This window comes from Branchiostoma floridae, chromosome 9, assembly GCF_000003815.2.
Source record: "Branchiostoma floridae strain S238N-H82 chromosome 9, Bfl_VNyyK, whole genome shotgun sequence".
Taxonomy (NCBI): Eukaryota; Metazoa; Chordata; class Leptocardii; order Amphioxiformes; family Branchiostomatidae; genus Branchiostoma; species Branchiostoma floridae.
Window position 1 is genome coordinate 24,760,263 of NC_049987.1, and position 16,454 is coordinate 24,776,716.

The following is a 16,454-nucleotide window of genomic DNA, read 5'->3' on the forward strand; positions in this document are numbered from 1 at the left end:
AGAAAAGTACGTCAATATAGTTGACCTGTTGTATTTATGCCGAAAATATTCATGCTGAAGAAAGCATTTACACTGTGACTTGCCATGCATTTTCAAGGCTCTGCAGAGGGTTTAGGGAGTATCATAATGTATTACGAAACACACCACAAGAGGAATTCTGCAAAAAGTTGGCTGATCATGTTTTCATTAATACATTATCTACCGGAAATTAATACACCTTCTTTAGTTTAGTACCCCTTTAAGTGGCTCAGAAGCCCAAGTGCCAGTGTGTCCTTGATAAGGGAGCCATTTGGTACGAGGCCGTACATGTGTTAAGTTGGGGGATTGTGCTCCGAGTTGATGAAACAAAAACATGTACGGAGTGATGGTACTGATACTACATGAAGTGGTAAAGACAAGTGATGTTAAACTGCACCCTTTATTATGGTACTGATACTTTCTTTGATCTATCCCACGCTGCTGATGGGAGGAACAGTACAAGGTAGGCCATTCCTGTCCTCCTAACCAATCCTGCGATGTAGCTAATGTAAATCTGTAGCTACTCTACAGAGATGGTACAACTTCCCATTATAATGGGACCCAGGTTTGCTTCACAAAGTATAGTAGCTTTTCCTAATTGGTATTCCTAGTCCTACCATAGGGACCTATCTAAACATGATATACGTATGAGTGACGTTTGCAGATCGTCCTTGCATATTCCACTAGTGTTTCTACTAAATTCAAGTTAAAAGTACTTGACTCTATTGAATTGTTTCTGCCAGTTCATCCTAGTGACGCTGAAGAAGAGTGATGGATGTCACTCGAAATGTCTGGAAGTAAATCGTTTTTATCCAGTCGTATGACCACTGTATTTAAAACATTTTTGGAAGCTTTTCCCTAAATAAAACCTCAGTGAAAATAAATGAATCTACAGTACTCTCTCTTCCTGTGTGTACTGTATACTGAGGCAAGGCACTTTCAGTTGCTTTGACAATAGAGGGGCTTAATGATCAAGAAAGCCCCGTGCCATTTGTTTGTTTGGCTGCTTTGTGTTAATTGGGAGAGCTATATTTGGAAGTCGGCACACCACTAACATTCAAGGTCTATGTTGGTTTGTGTTGTCTGTGTAAATGACATTGTCCTTTTTTGGGAGGATTAGTTTAAATGCTTTGGATACTTAAAGTAGAGATTGGAAGATGTTGGGTTGAAATAGGTTTACATTATCGAGCAAGGCAAGACGCTGCGATTCAAAGAAAATAATGGGACTGTTTATTTTGGAAATTGTCCTGATTCAAAGTGCTTACGGTCAACAAGCCGAACAATAATGTAACGGGTTGAAGGGACGGCGGTAGAACAATTCCACAGTGGGGGGACCGCTAAGTGCAAGTGCTTGTACCTATTGTTGTGGCTTAGCTTTCAACATGGTAAGAGATATCCTTTTTAGACAAAACGTGGTGCGTTAATACACATGTTCTACAATGGCTCTGGGCTCCGGTTTCACCAACAAACCATGTAGGTAAATCGTCCCTTTTTGAGGCCAGAGCCGTTATGTGATATTCTTGACATGTAAACATTTGGTGTTTAGCACCGTCAACATTTAAGGTGTAAAGATAAACATGCAAATACAGGGACGATTAACGGCAATGGAAGTCTGACCGCACCCTCGACCTGGACCGGTGACAAACTTGACCAGGTCACAGCTTGGTTTTCTCTGTGCAGTGAGCGAGGTATTATGGTGTCTCTGCTATTGTTTGTCTGATGTTTGTCTAAAATAATGGGAAATAGACAGCCACAGAAAGCATTACTGTATAAATGAAATTCTTGGAGTACATATACGAAAGTGTTGGCAAGGTTTTCTCTCTCAAGTTATTAGAAATGTAACACGATTGATTTTTCTGTCTCGAGAAATACTCGTTGACAGTTTGTTGGAACATCAGAGTTCAAATTGAACTATGCAGTGACAGACAGTTGAGTTGTGTGCTACAAGTTAAGTGGAATTCTGTGCATGTAGAGGAAAAGTTCTCTGTCTCAGTTGTGTCACGGTTACCTCACCAGGCCATACAAATTTCATTTCTTGTTTCTCAGATTTTTAGACAATAATGCTTAAGAATTTGAACTATTATATTTATACTTCAAAACAAAGCCTGAAGGGTGTAACCTTGATTCAGGGAGTAAATGTGTATATGTGGAAAGATGTTTTTCTACCAGCCTTCTTTTTACATCTTGACTTCTTTCTAAACTTTTAGTTAAAACTGTCAAATAAACAAGTAGATAAATTGATATGGCCTCAACACACGGTTTCTCTAGCAGAAATCATACAAGGCTTTGAGACGGGTTTTGGAGCGAGGTTATTGTACTGGAGTTTCCAACAGAGCGGTGTGAGTTCTGTGGGCTTCTATAAACAGCAAACACAGCACACCAATGGGGAACACTCCCTCTGTTAGCAGTGACAGGGGATCTCATCTGGACTCACTGGCTCGGCAAACAGGGGTTAAAGCAGTCTGTGCTAGCCGAGAAGGGTTCAATAAACAGTGGGCAAAGCTGCTCTGTGCTGGGAGTGAGTTGGAAACTAAGTTTTACGCAGATTTTGTTGGCTAGTGGAGTGAGTGAGGAGGGATTGGACCATGTCCTACTACTATAGGAGAGAGAGACTTGCAGAATATGCTTCGGTTCACGTGATGCCAAGGAAGTCACGGACAGTAGAGGTGAGGAAACTTGTAGTTTTGCCAGGGATTTGGGACGATGAGTTTGCACAGCGTGGTTATTCAGTGATTTAGAGGTCAATTGAAGTGCCTTGGTCCAGCATAGGCATGCTACAAGGCCATGTTAGGGCACTTTTCTGTTAAAACTGTTCTTTGCCAAGCTTGCTCACATATTTCAAAGGAAATATCCTTTTTTTATCGATCATACATGACATTTATATCTCTGAAATAGTGGTGAGGTAATGTTGAGACTCTGAGAGATTTTAAAGGAAGTGAAATGTTTTTCTGTATTTCGGTCAAGCTGAGAGTCAAATTCCTTGTTTTCATTCAACTCCAAACCCCTCTTCCACGAAATGTAGTATTTCTTGAGGCATTATTGTTTCAATGGAGTGGTATTCATATCCATTGAAAAGCCTGCATAAAAAAAAAAAGAGGATGTTGTAAAGGGTTTCTGAGCGTGTATAAAAAGGCAGCTGTTTTTTTTAAATTCCTGTGAGCGTTCCATTTTGTGTACGCAATGTTCGAGTTAATTATCTAGCTTGTAGTGCCATTCTTGAACTTGACCCGTTCTTGTGTAAGTCTGTTGTTCCTGGTGGTTTCTCACCCAGAGAAATTCCTGACATTCCTGCCCCATTCGGTGGTGGTTTGGACAATAGTACGTTGGATTACACGTGGGACTCGCCACTTAACCCTCACTGTACAGAGGGTGGGTACTGGCAGCAAAGTTGTGTTGGGTATACTGTTTTAGGCAGAAGTTCAAAGGTCTAAGTGTAAAGGTTGGATTGCACATCAGGCTTGACAGTGAACCTTTTGGTTACTGAACCAGCCTACTGATACCAAATTTGGGTTTTGTGTACCTGTTTAGGCAAAAGTTGAAAGGTCAAAGTGTAAAGGAGTTGCTTAAAAATATTCCTTAGCAAGTGAAGACAATGAAATATTGACAGATCAATTATACAATATTCTCTAGACTCGCACATTTTACTCACCTGACATACTTCAACTTCAAGATAGGAATGTTTCAAGTTATCTAAGGCATGTTGGTTAAGTTAGGCAGAATGGTCATATAGCATGGAAGAAGGTACTACTAGTACTCTGATTCAACTTGCAGAATTAGGTACAATTTTACTTCAAGCAGATCCATTGTACTGTTTGCGAGTTAGGTATTTCTGTGCCTTGCTTGGATGTTGGCCAGTTAGTCAAGAACTTGTTCTCATAATGGTTCCTTGCAGCTCATAAATTGGGTGAGGAGACAGCGTAGAATTTTAAGACATTTGTCTTAACAATTACAGTACATTGTTAGAACTAGAAATAGCTCAAGATAGTATCGTAATGATGAAAATGGTCGCTTAAGCATTTCTCCAAGTTTTAAGGAATGGGAGCGATTTTCTGTCTGGCTGCTATTATGTAATTACCTTGTCATCTGTCTGGTCTAATCTGTGCGTCCGTCTATTAGGTTGGGAAGAAGACACTGGTGTGATTCTTGAAATTTGATCGCAGGTGACGCTTCTGTCAAATTTGGTAGATTGGAATCTGTAGACTGGATTGAAGGGAATTGGGAAAATTGGCTTCAAGTGTTATTAAATCAAGATAAGATTTCATTGCATAGATTTTGTAAATGGAAAACGGTAGATAAGACCGTCATTCTGCAAAAACATGATTTTGCAGATAAATGCTTCTGTGGTTCCCTGGTCTGGTTCTTTTTTTATAACATGTTTGTTTGATGCAAGGCCATTTGAACACATTTAGACAATGAACTAAGTTTACGAATGGTGGATATTATTATGCAAGGAGATAGGGGTAAGCATTGGTTTTAAATGGCTTGAAGGTTGTAGACTGAACGGAAACAGTTGTCATCGAGAAAGTTCCATAGTTTGGCAGTCCGTGGAAAGGAGCTGTTGCTGTAGAAGGACTTGAAGACTGGTAAGTGAACAGTACAACAATGAGAGCTGGAGGGAAACCTGGTGTTACTCCGAAAAGATCTTAATGGAGTGACAAGAAGTGAGATCATCAGAGCTATGGCCATGGAAGTGCCAATAGAAAAGAGACATGGAGTCAACTGTATATAAAGCTTCAACTCACTTAACCTGCAGTTTGTCTAGATTTAGAATCATTGTACATTTTATTATCCCTCTAGCATGTATCATTTTGCTCAGGAGGTTTAGATTCAGAGATATCGCACATTTTATCACCCCTCCACTCCATGTATGATTTCACTCAGAGCCCCCTTGTATGCTGGAATTTATGCCTCCCTTCACTGGCTTCTGACGGAGTGTGCCTCAGATGGAATTGTCAAGAAGAATGAGTTCACGCATCCGTGGCAGTCCCACAGGAGAGAGAGCTGTATCTCCCGCACACTCTGACGGGAATTGGCCACCATCGTTACGAATACTCTTTCGAGACCAGCAACCGTCCTCCCGTCCTTTGATGGAATTTTGCAGCTGGGGATGGAAATTTTTTTGCCCATTCTGTCCTCTGTAACAGACAAAAATCAGTATGTAAAGATGTAATAAAGCTGTCTCTCTTGTGTAATTTTTCACTCAAACAGATGCTGTTGAACAGCTTAGTCAATTATCAAAATTTACACCTCAAAATGCAGGAAATAGTGTGTCAGAGGGTCTAGATTTCAAAATTTTTCTGGGGGAGCATGCCTCTGTACCACCTAGGAACGTCGTGCCTTCAGTGCTCGATAAGATTAAAAATCAAGAGGACGGGAAATGATTTCAGGCTGGCTACAACCCTGTCCGAGACAGTTCTTGAAATTGCCCAGCCGTGATGAAGGGATGGAGAAGACGGGCGAGCACTCGCACTCCCCTCGGTGCCTCCTCTCGTCCTGTTAGCAAACACAATCAATTTGGAGGGTGGAGAAACAAGTTCACCAAATCATTCAGGCAAGAACGCCGTTGGAGTAGGCATCCTTCCATCTTTACAGATGATGGTAGCGCTCTGTCTGAAGTCACGGTGGTGATGTAGATGCACAGATGCACAGTTGCACATAATGTAAAAAGTTAGCTACACAGAACAAATTTATCCAGTCGTACAACTTGAGATAGAGTAGAGTGTCATCAAAACCTTATCACAAATCTTACTGCCTGTACTCAGAGCTTGAAATGAAATTTTATAGCTTACTTCAAATTTTGCAACTTGAGGATCTTAAGGCTATGACGGACAGGAACCAGTTGTTGATGCATGGCTTTTTAAGTATGTCATACAACACAGTTTTTATTATTATTTTACAAACCCTCCTTCCTCTTTTCGGAGCTTGAATATGAATTTTAAGGCAAGTTATACAACAAAAGGAACTTGATTTATAATATTTTCTGACACTTAAATGTCCAGAATATGCCATGTATAATTGTGCCTTTACCTTTAAGTTTAATGTAAACCAACTCAAATACCCACAGTTGAAAATTGAGTGCACAGCACCAATTTTAGGTGCACATTCCCCCAGTACATGTATATCCAGCCCTGCTATTGTGTATGCTCCTGCGCGCGAACCAGACGCCAATTCCAGCGCAAACATGCAAAGTTATTTCCAGCGCTCCGTGGGTAATGGGGTATTGGTTACAGGGGGAATTCTCGGTGATGAATGGGGGGATATCTATAGATAGATACAGAGGAACAATGGAGGCAGTGATGCTGATAGATGGATGGCCATGGCTTTATAGGAAACCTTTAGTTCGGTGCTCTACCGGGGGGGGGGGGATTGCCATGGCTTTATAGGAAACCTTTAGTTCGGTGCCGTACATTGGGGGGGGGGGGGTGATTGCTTCAGGACCAGTGAATCAATCAGGGAATGTGCAGAACTCTTTGCTAGAATTTTTATTGCGACTTGTACTGAAAGGTAAATGAGTGAATGGATTGATGGATGGATAGACAGGTGCATTGAATGAATGAATCATTGAATGAATGAAGGAAGGAAGGAAGGAAGGAAACAAAGATTTGGGTGAAACTTTGGCCATGATTATACAATTAATTAGTGGTGAATTAGCCTCTTTAGTCACTGATTTTCCAACCTGAAGAAATTATTCCAGAACTTTTTTTATTATTGACTCAAGGATTGTACATGGATCTGTTGAGACTTTTTGAAAGATGATACGCTGTAGTTCAATTCTTTTCAATTTATGGCCGTGACCAGAATCCTTCTTGTAGCTGATAAAAATAACGCCTGGAAAGGTCTGATCCCCTATTATGGATGCATGGAGTAATTCCCAGAAAACTTTATGGATCATGTCCCACCCGGGGTAGTTATGTAAAGTTCAGTGATATTCTCAGATGTTATGAAGTTTGATGAGGTGAAAGTCGGCGCTCCGCTCGACTGAGTCGTCTCGGCGTTTGTGACGTCAACTGGCAATATTGGATCCGACATTTGATCTCTTTGTGTACATATAACATTATATAAGGCCTAGGAAAAAATGTTTCCTGTTACCCAACCATCCGTGGCAAAAACCTGCCAACTCCAGCCGTGTTTTTTTTGTCCACTTTTGGCAAGGAACATGACATTTTTGTTTGGCAACTTAGTGATGAAAATTCGAAACAGATTAGAATTTTGTATTTTGTACTTTAAACAGATTTAGGATGGAGCTTTGAACAAATGATTTTCAAATCTCTGTCCTGAGACAGATCCTAGAGTCAGCCTCAAGCAACATCTTACTGCTAGGTATTCCATGTACATTGTACATAGGTGAAGCTTAGATTGGTCTGTTAACTGTTGATCTATGCTACAGTAGACAATGGTGTTCATTTTTCTTTCAGGACACACAGGGCATATGATCAAACTCATAACATGTAACAAAGCATGCCTCACTGCTAGGTATTCCTTTTGCGTAAAGCTTTGAGTGATCTCTTGTATGTTGACACGATCTGTGTTCGCTGTAGACAAACTAGAACAGGAGACTTGGCACTAACAGTAACTAGAAAAAGTTGTCAACGTGCCAAATCCGGTCTATCTATCCATCACTGTGAGCAAAATTCAATCCATCATATTGCTCGCAAATATGGCTGCAAAGTAGCTGCATTGGCTGTATGGGGGATTATATAGGATCCATTCTCCCTGGATATGTTAGCCATGTTGGCACCTCATGTGATATAAGGCTTAGGATAATTACAGTTACTGATGCCCTGTATAAATGATGTTCCCATTATAGTGCACAAAGTATTGTATCACTGAAAATAGACATGTTGGCGGTATACAATTTGCATGTGCACTATCGTTGCTGCATACATGTATATAAGGAATTATGAAATAGTATTTCTAACACAACTTTGTAGTTATAAGGGACTGTGCCAAAGAAAGTGCAGCGTTGGCGTCTAACATTGGACATGACAAATGGATACGCAGATGAAAGGTAGCCAGCTTTAACAGTGAGTGGGAGAGTGGACCGGGATGTGTCGGTGTTAGGAAGACGGATGGCGTGTTTCCGGGAACATCCGGCCATCTAAGTCGGCCATCTCTCGTATCACATCGTCGAACAAAGGGGTGGCAGACAGTCTGTGTCTCTCGTATGGTGATCGTGAAGATTAGACACCCCCCGGGCTGGGATTTGTCTGGCGAAACGAGGGGATGTCGTCAGCAGACAACGCTGGGAAGCTGGTAGATATTGGAACTGGAGGTGGTGAGTGTTAGGTACACAATGTATCAATTTGGAGACGATTCGGGCAAGACTGTGCAACTGGGATACCAAATTTCAGGACTGCGTTATGGAGAATCTCTGCAGCACCGAGACAGATATGGCAGAAGTTTTGACTGTCTTTGAGGACTCTTTCAAATGACTGAACTTGCTACTCTCATTTTCCAAGGACCATTGGAGGGATGTATTACCGAGGTGGATAAGACATACACGTATTCAGAAAGCAAGTTGTCAAGACATCTCTGAACTGAGATTAAGCAAGACTTCAAGCCGGTCCAAGATTCATCATAGGTCTTCAAGTGATGCATCTGCCGTTTGAAGTATTGCTATGACTTAAGATATTCTTGTATCAAGACTGCAAGTGCTGAATACATCTCTGTATTAAGAAAGCGAGTCTTCTAGCCGGTCCAAGATAGTTCTTCAAGGGACTTTTCTGCTATCTGACGTCTCCGCTGGAAAAGTGTATTTGAAGTTTGTGAGCAAGGTCAAGTTGCGGTGACCCCCCACTCGCCAGATCGTTGTCAGAATCACACTCTGGGAGAAGACGCTCCGTCAAGATGTTCCGATAACACCTTGAAGGAGGCAGCCTGTGACGGAAGGAATGGGCCTTCTATTGATTTTGTTGTGAGCATACTGATGGCGGAAGATGAAGGAGTTGTCTCGTAGAAAGCGTTTGAATCCGCGGGGAGCCGGGAATATGCATACCTCCTGATCCTTGAAGGGCGAGAGGATACGTACAGAAGGATCCGAGCTTGATTGGATTTTTCCGCCTTACAGAAGTGTTCACACAGAGCTGGCTGAAATGTGGGTGGAATTGATTTTGCTGGGAGCAGCGGACGGCAGATTTTGAAGGGCGACTGGTCATCAGTCAGCCCGAAAATTGAAGACGCCTCTGGACCGCTCGACGCTCCGACTGCGAAGCACAAAAGTGTGAAAGGGGGCACAGAGGGCCACGCCCAGATATTAAACCCTTTGGGGTTCTCCTCGCTTAAGATGAGAGGCAGGAAATGGGTTTGACCTTTGTAAAGTAACGGGTAACCAAGAAATGGGTTTGCCCGGTGGGGAATGCGTGCTTTGGGCCATTCTAACCCGACGAGGCAGCCAGTGGAGAGTTATGGTACATTCCATTGACCCTCACGGTTTTTGATGGATACTTGCGTTTCTTATCTGGTAACGTACAGTCAGAACTGCGAGATCTTAGTAGCTTCTCGGAATGTAGAAGGGAATAACTTTCTCTTCCTCATTGCTCACACGGGTAGCTTGAAAGAGACAGTAGAGAAAATTGTCATTCTTGAAGATGGACTGAAACTGAGCTAATCTGGCAAAAGTATATCCCTGGGACTCGACCAGATGAGGTTGTGGATGAGGCAAGTTCGTTTTTGCTTATCTGGTCTTCTTGAAATGCTCATGGACTGAAATAGTTGTTGACTCAAGTCTGTATCTGGTCTTGTGAAATTGTCCCTGGACTAAAAAAAAAGAACTAATCTGGCTAAAGAGCACCCTTGGTCTTGGGACTCGACTAGATTAAATTGCGCATAAGGTCAGTCCATCAAGTGGGTATCTGGTTTTGTGGATCTGTTTTTGGACTTAAATGATCAGCAAATGATCTGATCTTGTGAAATTGTTAAAGAATCAATTAGAAGGACTAAAACAGAACTAATGTGGAAACTGGATGAAACTGCGGATGAGTCAAATGCATGAACTATGTGTCTAGTCTTGTGAAATTGTTCATGGACTTAAAAAACTTATTTATTTGACCAAAGCAGCACCCTGGGACTGGATCCAGCTCTCATGCTGCGTTTGAGGTCAGTTCGTCGAGTGCGTATCTGGTCTCCTGGAATTACTCATCGACTAAAACTGTTGTTGACTCAATTATGTATCTGGTCTCGTAAAATTGTTCAAGGACAAACAGAGTTACGTTGTAATTTGAGCCAAGCAGCATCCTCGTCCTTGGGACTGGACCAGATGAAAATGCGGATGAGGGCAGTCCATCAAGTGCATATCTGGTTTTGAGGATTTCTTCCTGGTTTGAAACAATCTCCAAGTGGAAGTCTGGTCTTGTGAAATTGTTAACAGACTAAAACAGAGTTATGCTGTAATTTGAGCCCAGCAGCATCCTTGTCCTTGGGACTGGACCAGATGAGGCTGCGGATGAGGTCGGTTCGTCAGGTGCGCGTCCGGCCTTGTGGAGAAACAGGAGGGAATACCCCTACTTAACCTGTTGGACCTGCAGGTAATGAAGCTATGCATGGCAAGCAGCCAGCCCAACCTCGGGATGCTCGCGCCGAGCAGTGCAAATTGAGAAATAATTCCGCAATCTCCCGGTTGGGATGGACCGGGGAAACAAGATAACCGAAAGTTTCGCGGACTTCTTTCAGAGGCAAACTTCTTGGGAACGTGCGTAACAATTCCCGCGCTCTTGGATCCAATTCAGACTGTTTTTAGGGATCACGCATTCTCCTTAATGTGAAATCGTACGCGGCCATACTTTCCGCGGTCTGGATTGGAGAGCTAATGGGTGTGAAACTACCACCCAGCGGCGAACTCCGTGCAACACTAAGTTCAAATGTAGCTGGAGGTCTGACGCAGACGAACACTCGCCCAAGCGGGACATACACCTTCAAATCACACCCATTAACCAGGAACAGTTCGCTGCTTGAGAGATGCACATTTTGGAGACTGAAGTCCAAGTACGCCCCAGTCGGAATAGATGATGACCTCCTTGGAACACACCTTGAGGAGAAGACAATCTTGTGAGGAAGACTCCAGGTGACGAAGATGGCTGTATCACCTTGGAGAAGGCACTTCGTACCCTTACCTGTCAGTGGTAACACTTTGTACCTTTCTTCCCCATCATTTCATACTCTCAAAGCAATGTCTTCCCCCATGGCAAGTCATGAAATGTGTAAACATCAATGACCATTTGCAAAATCACATCCAGTAGCTGCTTTTTGGCATATCTTATTACCTAGAAGTCTAACATTCATCGACAAAACACCAATGATATACATATAGCTGCTGCAATGCTGGGGGCGGGGGTGTTTGATTCCATGCTACCATGAAAGCAAGGTTAAGATATTATAAGCCAAGAAGCACCTTAAAGAGGATAGCAATAATGTTTAGAATAGTCTGTTTTAACCAGATTAAAGAAACTTAAGAATTTAAGAGTGAAATTTGGGCATTGCTCAAATTTGCTATACATTACAATGTCCAGAACAGATACCTGACCCTTTCTTAAGTTGGACTATACTATACATGCCCCTCTCCCGTTTCATTTCAACAAGCATAATATTTTCCAAATACCTCATCTGTGTTCGATATCTATATGGTAACAATATTGGCACTTTCAAAATGTCCTGTTTTTACTTTTAAATAGTCATTGATCGGCCCACAGTGCAGATGTAGGTCATGCTAAAAAAAAACATTAAGATACACCTGGCCAAATTTTGTTCTGTTTGTTCTGTTTGTTTTTACCCTTCTTTGCAACTGGCTTAAAGATGATATTAAACCTTTCATCTTTCCATCAAAGTTCTTTGATTGTTTGCTTCAAAAACATACTCAATTCTAGTGGATTAGGTTCCTGCTGGCATCTCGTTAGCAGCTATTACAATTTGCATGAAATAAAGAAGTGGATTGAGTGTGTTAGTACTTCCAAGGTGTTAGATGGAAGAAATGCCTTTGAAGAGTAGGGAGTGAACTGCGTTCATTAGTTGCTATAGGGTCAATGACCGAAATAGATCGATACATCAAAGGGCTCCTAAAGTAGGTGAATGTGGGGAGTGATTCGGTCTTGTTATGTGCCGTGCAATATTTAAACATGAAAGGACTCTTTATTTGCCTTCTGTAGATCTGATACGTAGGATAACGTCTGTGTTCGTAGCTTTCAAGTATTGAAATGTGTCCTGTTGGCTCTTTCACAATTGTGTGTGCCAAAATAAAGTGGTCATTATGGGGGAAAACTATACTTTTCATTACACTCTACAACTAGAGTAAAAGATTTATACTTGTAAGGTATACCATCCTCAAAGTTGTAAAGGGGCAAGCAATTCAGCAGAAGCAAAACAACATTTTTGTTTGGATTTATGAGAAAAAACAACTCTGCAAAATCATTCTAGATAGTACACTTCCCAAGTGTGTTTTTAGTTGCTTTAACAGTTACACTGTTTTCAAAAGTTTTATTTGTTTAGATCAGATAATGTTGATATTTTTTTAAAGTTCCAACTAATAAGCTTCATAATATCCAAATTGTTCCATCGAGATGTATTGATAATGTACATCGTTCGGAAGAGCTTTATACAAATTGTGGGTGCACATCCCATGCCGTCCTTATGCAAACTGTTGGCATTTCCAACAAACAGTGACTTATGGGTCCGACAAGATTATCCAAAGAGTCTGTGGCCCTTCGCTCTCCCAATCCTCCGGGAAGGAAGATGTCGGGCACCAGGAGGCTGTCTCCGTGGTTACGGTCATCCCTCATCTTCAGAACCCTCTGAAGATGTGACTGTTCTACACGAGGATGTACGAGGCAGAGAATGCTCCGTGGCAGCTTGATCAATGCCTCCCCTGGGCATTAAGCGCCCGGCTTTGTGTCCGCATGCCACTCTGGAAATTTAGGGGGCTCGGGGACGATCGCACAAAACCGAGTCGGCATGGACTTTTCAGATACGCTTAGGATCCTCATCCGTTAGGGCGTGGTTGATGGCTCCTGCGCAATTATGCTGGTTGTGGTGATCACGCATTGTCGGCAATCAGCGGGTCATTGAACGGCATTTGTTGATCTTTTTACCTCTGCAGCGCGTTTGATTCATGCGGAATACAAAGTGTGACCTGCTAACCGTCTCGTGTGGGATCACGGCGACCCTCCATTATGTTTGCTGTTCATTTGGCTGAAAGTGTGAGAAGAAATTACCATTTCGCTTTCCCGAGACCAAATGTGTGCGTCAGGCTGTGATTGCATTCATCAGTAACGACTGCTGGTTAGAGAAGAGAGAGCTTCATCTCAATGGCTAGGATGAGAGAAAATGAACACATGGCCAACTCTACCACTTAACCTTTTTGTTGAAGAGTGCACACTTTTTAGTTTGACCAGAACTGTAATTATTCACACACAAAGAAAGCTCTCAGGTGCTTGTAATATTGTATAAACTTGCCTTTTGTATGAGGTTAGATCTCCTGGCAGAACATTTCTTAGTCCAAATCAATGAAACAACCGGATAAATTGTCTAAAGAGTCTGACGTGTCAGATACCATCAACTGTGTTTCATCAGTGATGGGTAATAAGTCTGAGGTCAAGTGTAAACCACGCATATGCAAATCAGTATCTGAGTTGAGCTATTTGAGTCCTTTTTCTGGAAAGCAAGTTGTGTTTTAAGACTCGCCTGCTGGCTTATTTTGCATGCTTGATGACAGTTCTCTACAACAGTTTCTTCTAATTGGGCCTATTTATCCTTTGTATTTGCTGTATTATGACAGAAATATGATGTCTTATTTATTATCTATATTGATATTACAGGTAGGGCTGTGATTTCATTTCTGCTGAAGTTTTTTGTCTTTAGCCTCCTTTAATCTCCTTGTCTTTAACTGAACTGAACCTAATTTATTATCTTGCTACTATGGCAGTTAACTTCAAACATATCTCTGAACTGTCTTCCATCAAAGTCTGTACGTGTATTTCCCCCACCGTGTGCAGTGATGTGACAGTGAAGGATGCCCTAGTTAGCGTTGTGAGGCATGGGAGATGTGAAATAATAGGCCGGCACCCCGATGTGATGCCATGTATGGATCATAATGTGTACCCCAACAGTAAACCGTTCGCATGATCTGTTTCTGTTTCTCTGCCACAGACAAAGCACTGCTGTTATCGTTATCCTCCCTTGTGCTTATCTGTGCTCCCAAATTAAATTAGACGAGGTGCCCGACATCAAGCGTTGTGTTTTACCTTTACCCCGACGTTGAGGAATATGCTAGTTAGAGGCATGAAGCATCAGCACTCGTGTAACGCTGGCAAACAGGGACCATTGCGTTGTGATACATACGAATTGTCTTGTCTGTCTCTTTAGCATGAGCCCCACTAAAAATATGTGTATAGGTACAGTGTTGGGAGTGTTATGTTCAACTGGTAATAGCCTCACAGGTTGAGCTCTTGGTGCTAATAATATATTTAAAAATTGAGAGAGTCCAGTTCAAATCCTGGACAGGGTATTTCCATTTTGGCATTATCCCCATGTTACGTCCCTTCATAAAGAGGAGTAGTCTTTATGAAGGTATGTAAAATGGGAGTTCTGTGTTCAAGGAGGTGCCTTGAGCAAAATTAATTAATAATTCCTCTTTTTGAAATATACCCTGCTACTGAAACAGCAAGGAAATTTGCTGCCCTAAACTAAAGGTATGTGCGGTATTAGGTGCTACATGTACAGGGGGTTCACACAATGAACAAATGTTGGAAGTGTTATATAGCAGTTGACTAATGAGGTCACAGCATCTTTGACTTATGTTTATGGTCCAGCCTCTCCTCAATCCCCCTCCTCTTCATCTGTAGCAATAACTGATGGGGTAACCTCCCGAATGCCCTTGCTGTATGTGCCAAGTACCTACTCCCTTGATTCCTCGTTACTATCCGCTGATGTATGTCTCAATTGTGTAGAGACGGAAACTTGATGCAAGGCCTGTGTGCTTTGAAGGGAAACACTTGCCAGGATTCTTCGAGTAAATCACTCTAAGAGTATGGTAGGAAATGGTACCGTCGGCTTGTTAATCTCTGTATTGAATTGTCCCAAAAGAGGCTTGTATTTTTGAAGTTTGTAGATTTGCTGCTTTTGAATGGAGAAGGATGGAAAAGAAGAGGAACTGTAACAAGTAACTGGATGTTTTTATGGCTGCATTGCATATTATTTCCCCTTCAGAGGTTTTGTTAAACTTAAAGCTGTAATTTTTTTAAATGTCCCATAAGACGCTAGCATTTTTTAACTTTGTAGATTTGATGGTTGAAAGGGAGAAAGATGGAAAAGAGAAGGAACTGTAACAAGTAAATGGTTGCATCGCGTATTATTTCCACTTTAGATGTTTGCTTTTGTTAAAGTTAAAGATCTGATTTGTTAAGAAATGTGATAAACGCTACGTGGAATTGGTAGAATAGACTAGAGCAAGTAATAATGAATACAAATGGTTGTTGTAAAAGATTGTAACATCAGTAGTTGAAATCATCAAACAAGAAAATATCCATACTTTTCTATTTGCAACTTCTAGTAAATGTGCATTAGACTGTGAGAATCTATAATCCAACCAAGTATGGACTGCATTCTTATCTCAGAATGATAGCATTGTGAAGCGCACTTGTGCATATCCAGCCATTCAACTTGCCCCTTCAGCCATGTTTTGGTGTGGAGAACATAAATGGAAGTGATAGATCGTCGGCTTTAGTCGCCAGTCCGGCTGGAATCTGGCTTCACTTTGCCACTTGTGTCAGGATAGTGGAGAAGGTCAAAAGATATTTTGGCATGCGTTAATCCATTAAGTGCCGTCTGCACGACAGGCGAACAAAAGACTATCTGGAGATGAAGACTTGTTTTGCTTCTCTTCGCGAAACTGTGACAGAGGTCAGAATGCAAGTCTTATACGTGTAGCAATTGATTTTTTTACCAACAACAAAGAGTTATGTAGCAAATGTGTTGCAAAGAGTTGTGTGTCTTTCTTGTTGTAACAAGAAGTTGTTTCTGTTGTGTCAAGTCCAGAAAGTCTCAAACTTGTTTCCTTGTTCGAGGTATTTGTATGTTCATACATGTATATGTATGTCATTTCCATTGTTGGTAGGTATTACCTTTCAAAATTTCATGCTCCATTTGAGTTGTTCACATATTTTATATGGACAATACAGGACAGCAGAAATTAAGATTCTATGCATATGATACTGTCATTCAGTATATACAGACTATGACTCTATGCAAAGGAACTGAATGACAATGGGGACTTCAATACTCATGAATATACAATACAATATGTGCATATAGTATTAAGGATGAAATGATAGTGTATTTAATAATAATAATAATTGGTTTATTGGTTCAAAGTAAGAACATTAAAATACATTGCAGCGTCTTACAGCAGAAAACGCTGAAGTGTGCACTTAAGAATAATACATATGCAAACA

At 41.5% G+C, this 16,454-nt stretch overlaps 1 protein-coding gene across 22 annotated transcripts in view; it reads left to right on the forward strand.

The window, feature by feature from the left end:
• The window catches only part of LOC118422915 (dystrophin-like), a 232,797-nt gene that overhangs the window by 42,494 nt on the left and 173,849 nt on the right, over positions 1-16,454 (forward strand). The window contains exon 1 of one of the 22 annotated variants that reach the window (XM_035830786.1): positions 2,589-2,684. The exons of the other annotated variants lie outside the window; for them this stretch is intronic. Within the exon in view, the coding sequence (XP_035686679.1) occupies positions 2,604-2,684 (81 nt within the window). The 5' untranslated portion in view covers positions 2,589-2,603. Of the gene's footprint in view, positions 1-2,588; positions 2,685-16,454 lie in introns of those variants that run through there. 22 annotated transcript variants of the gene reach the window in all.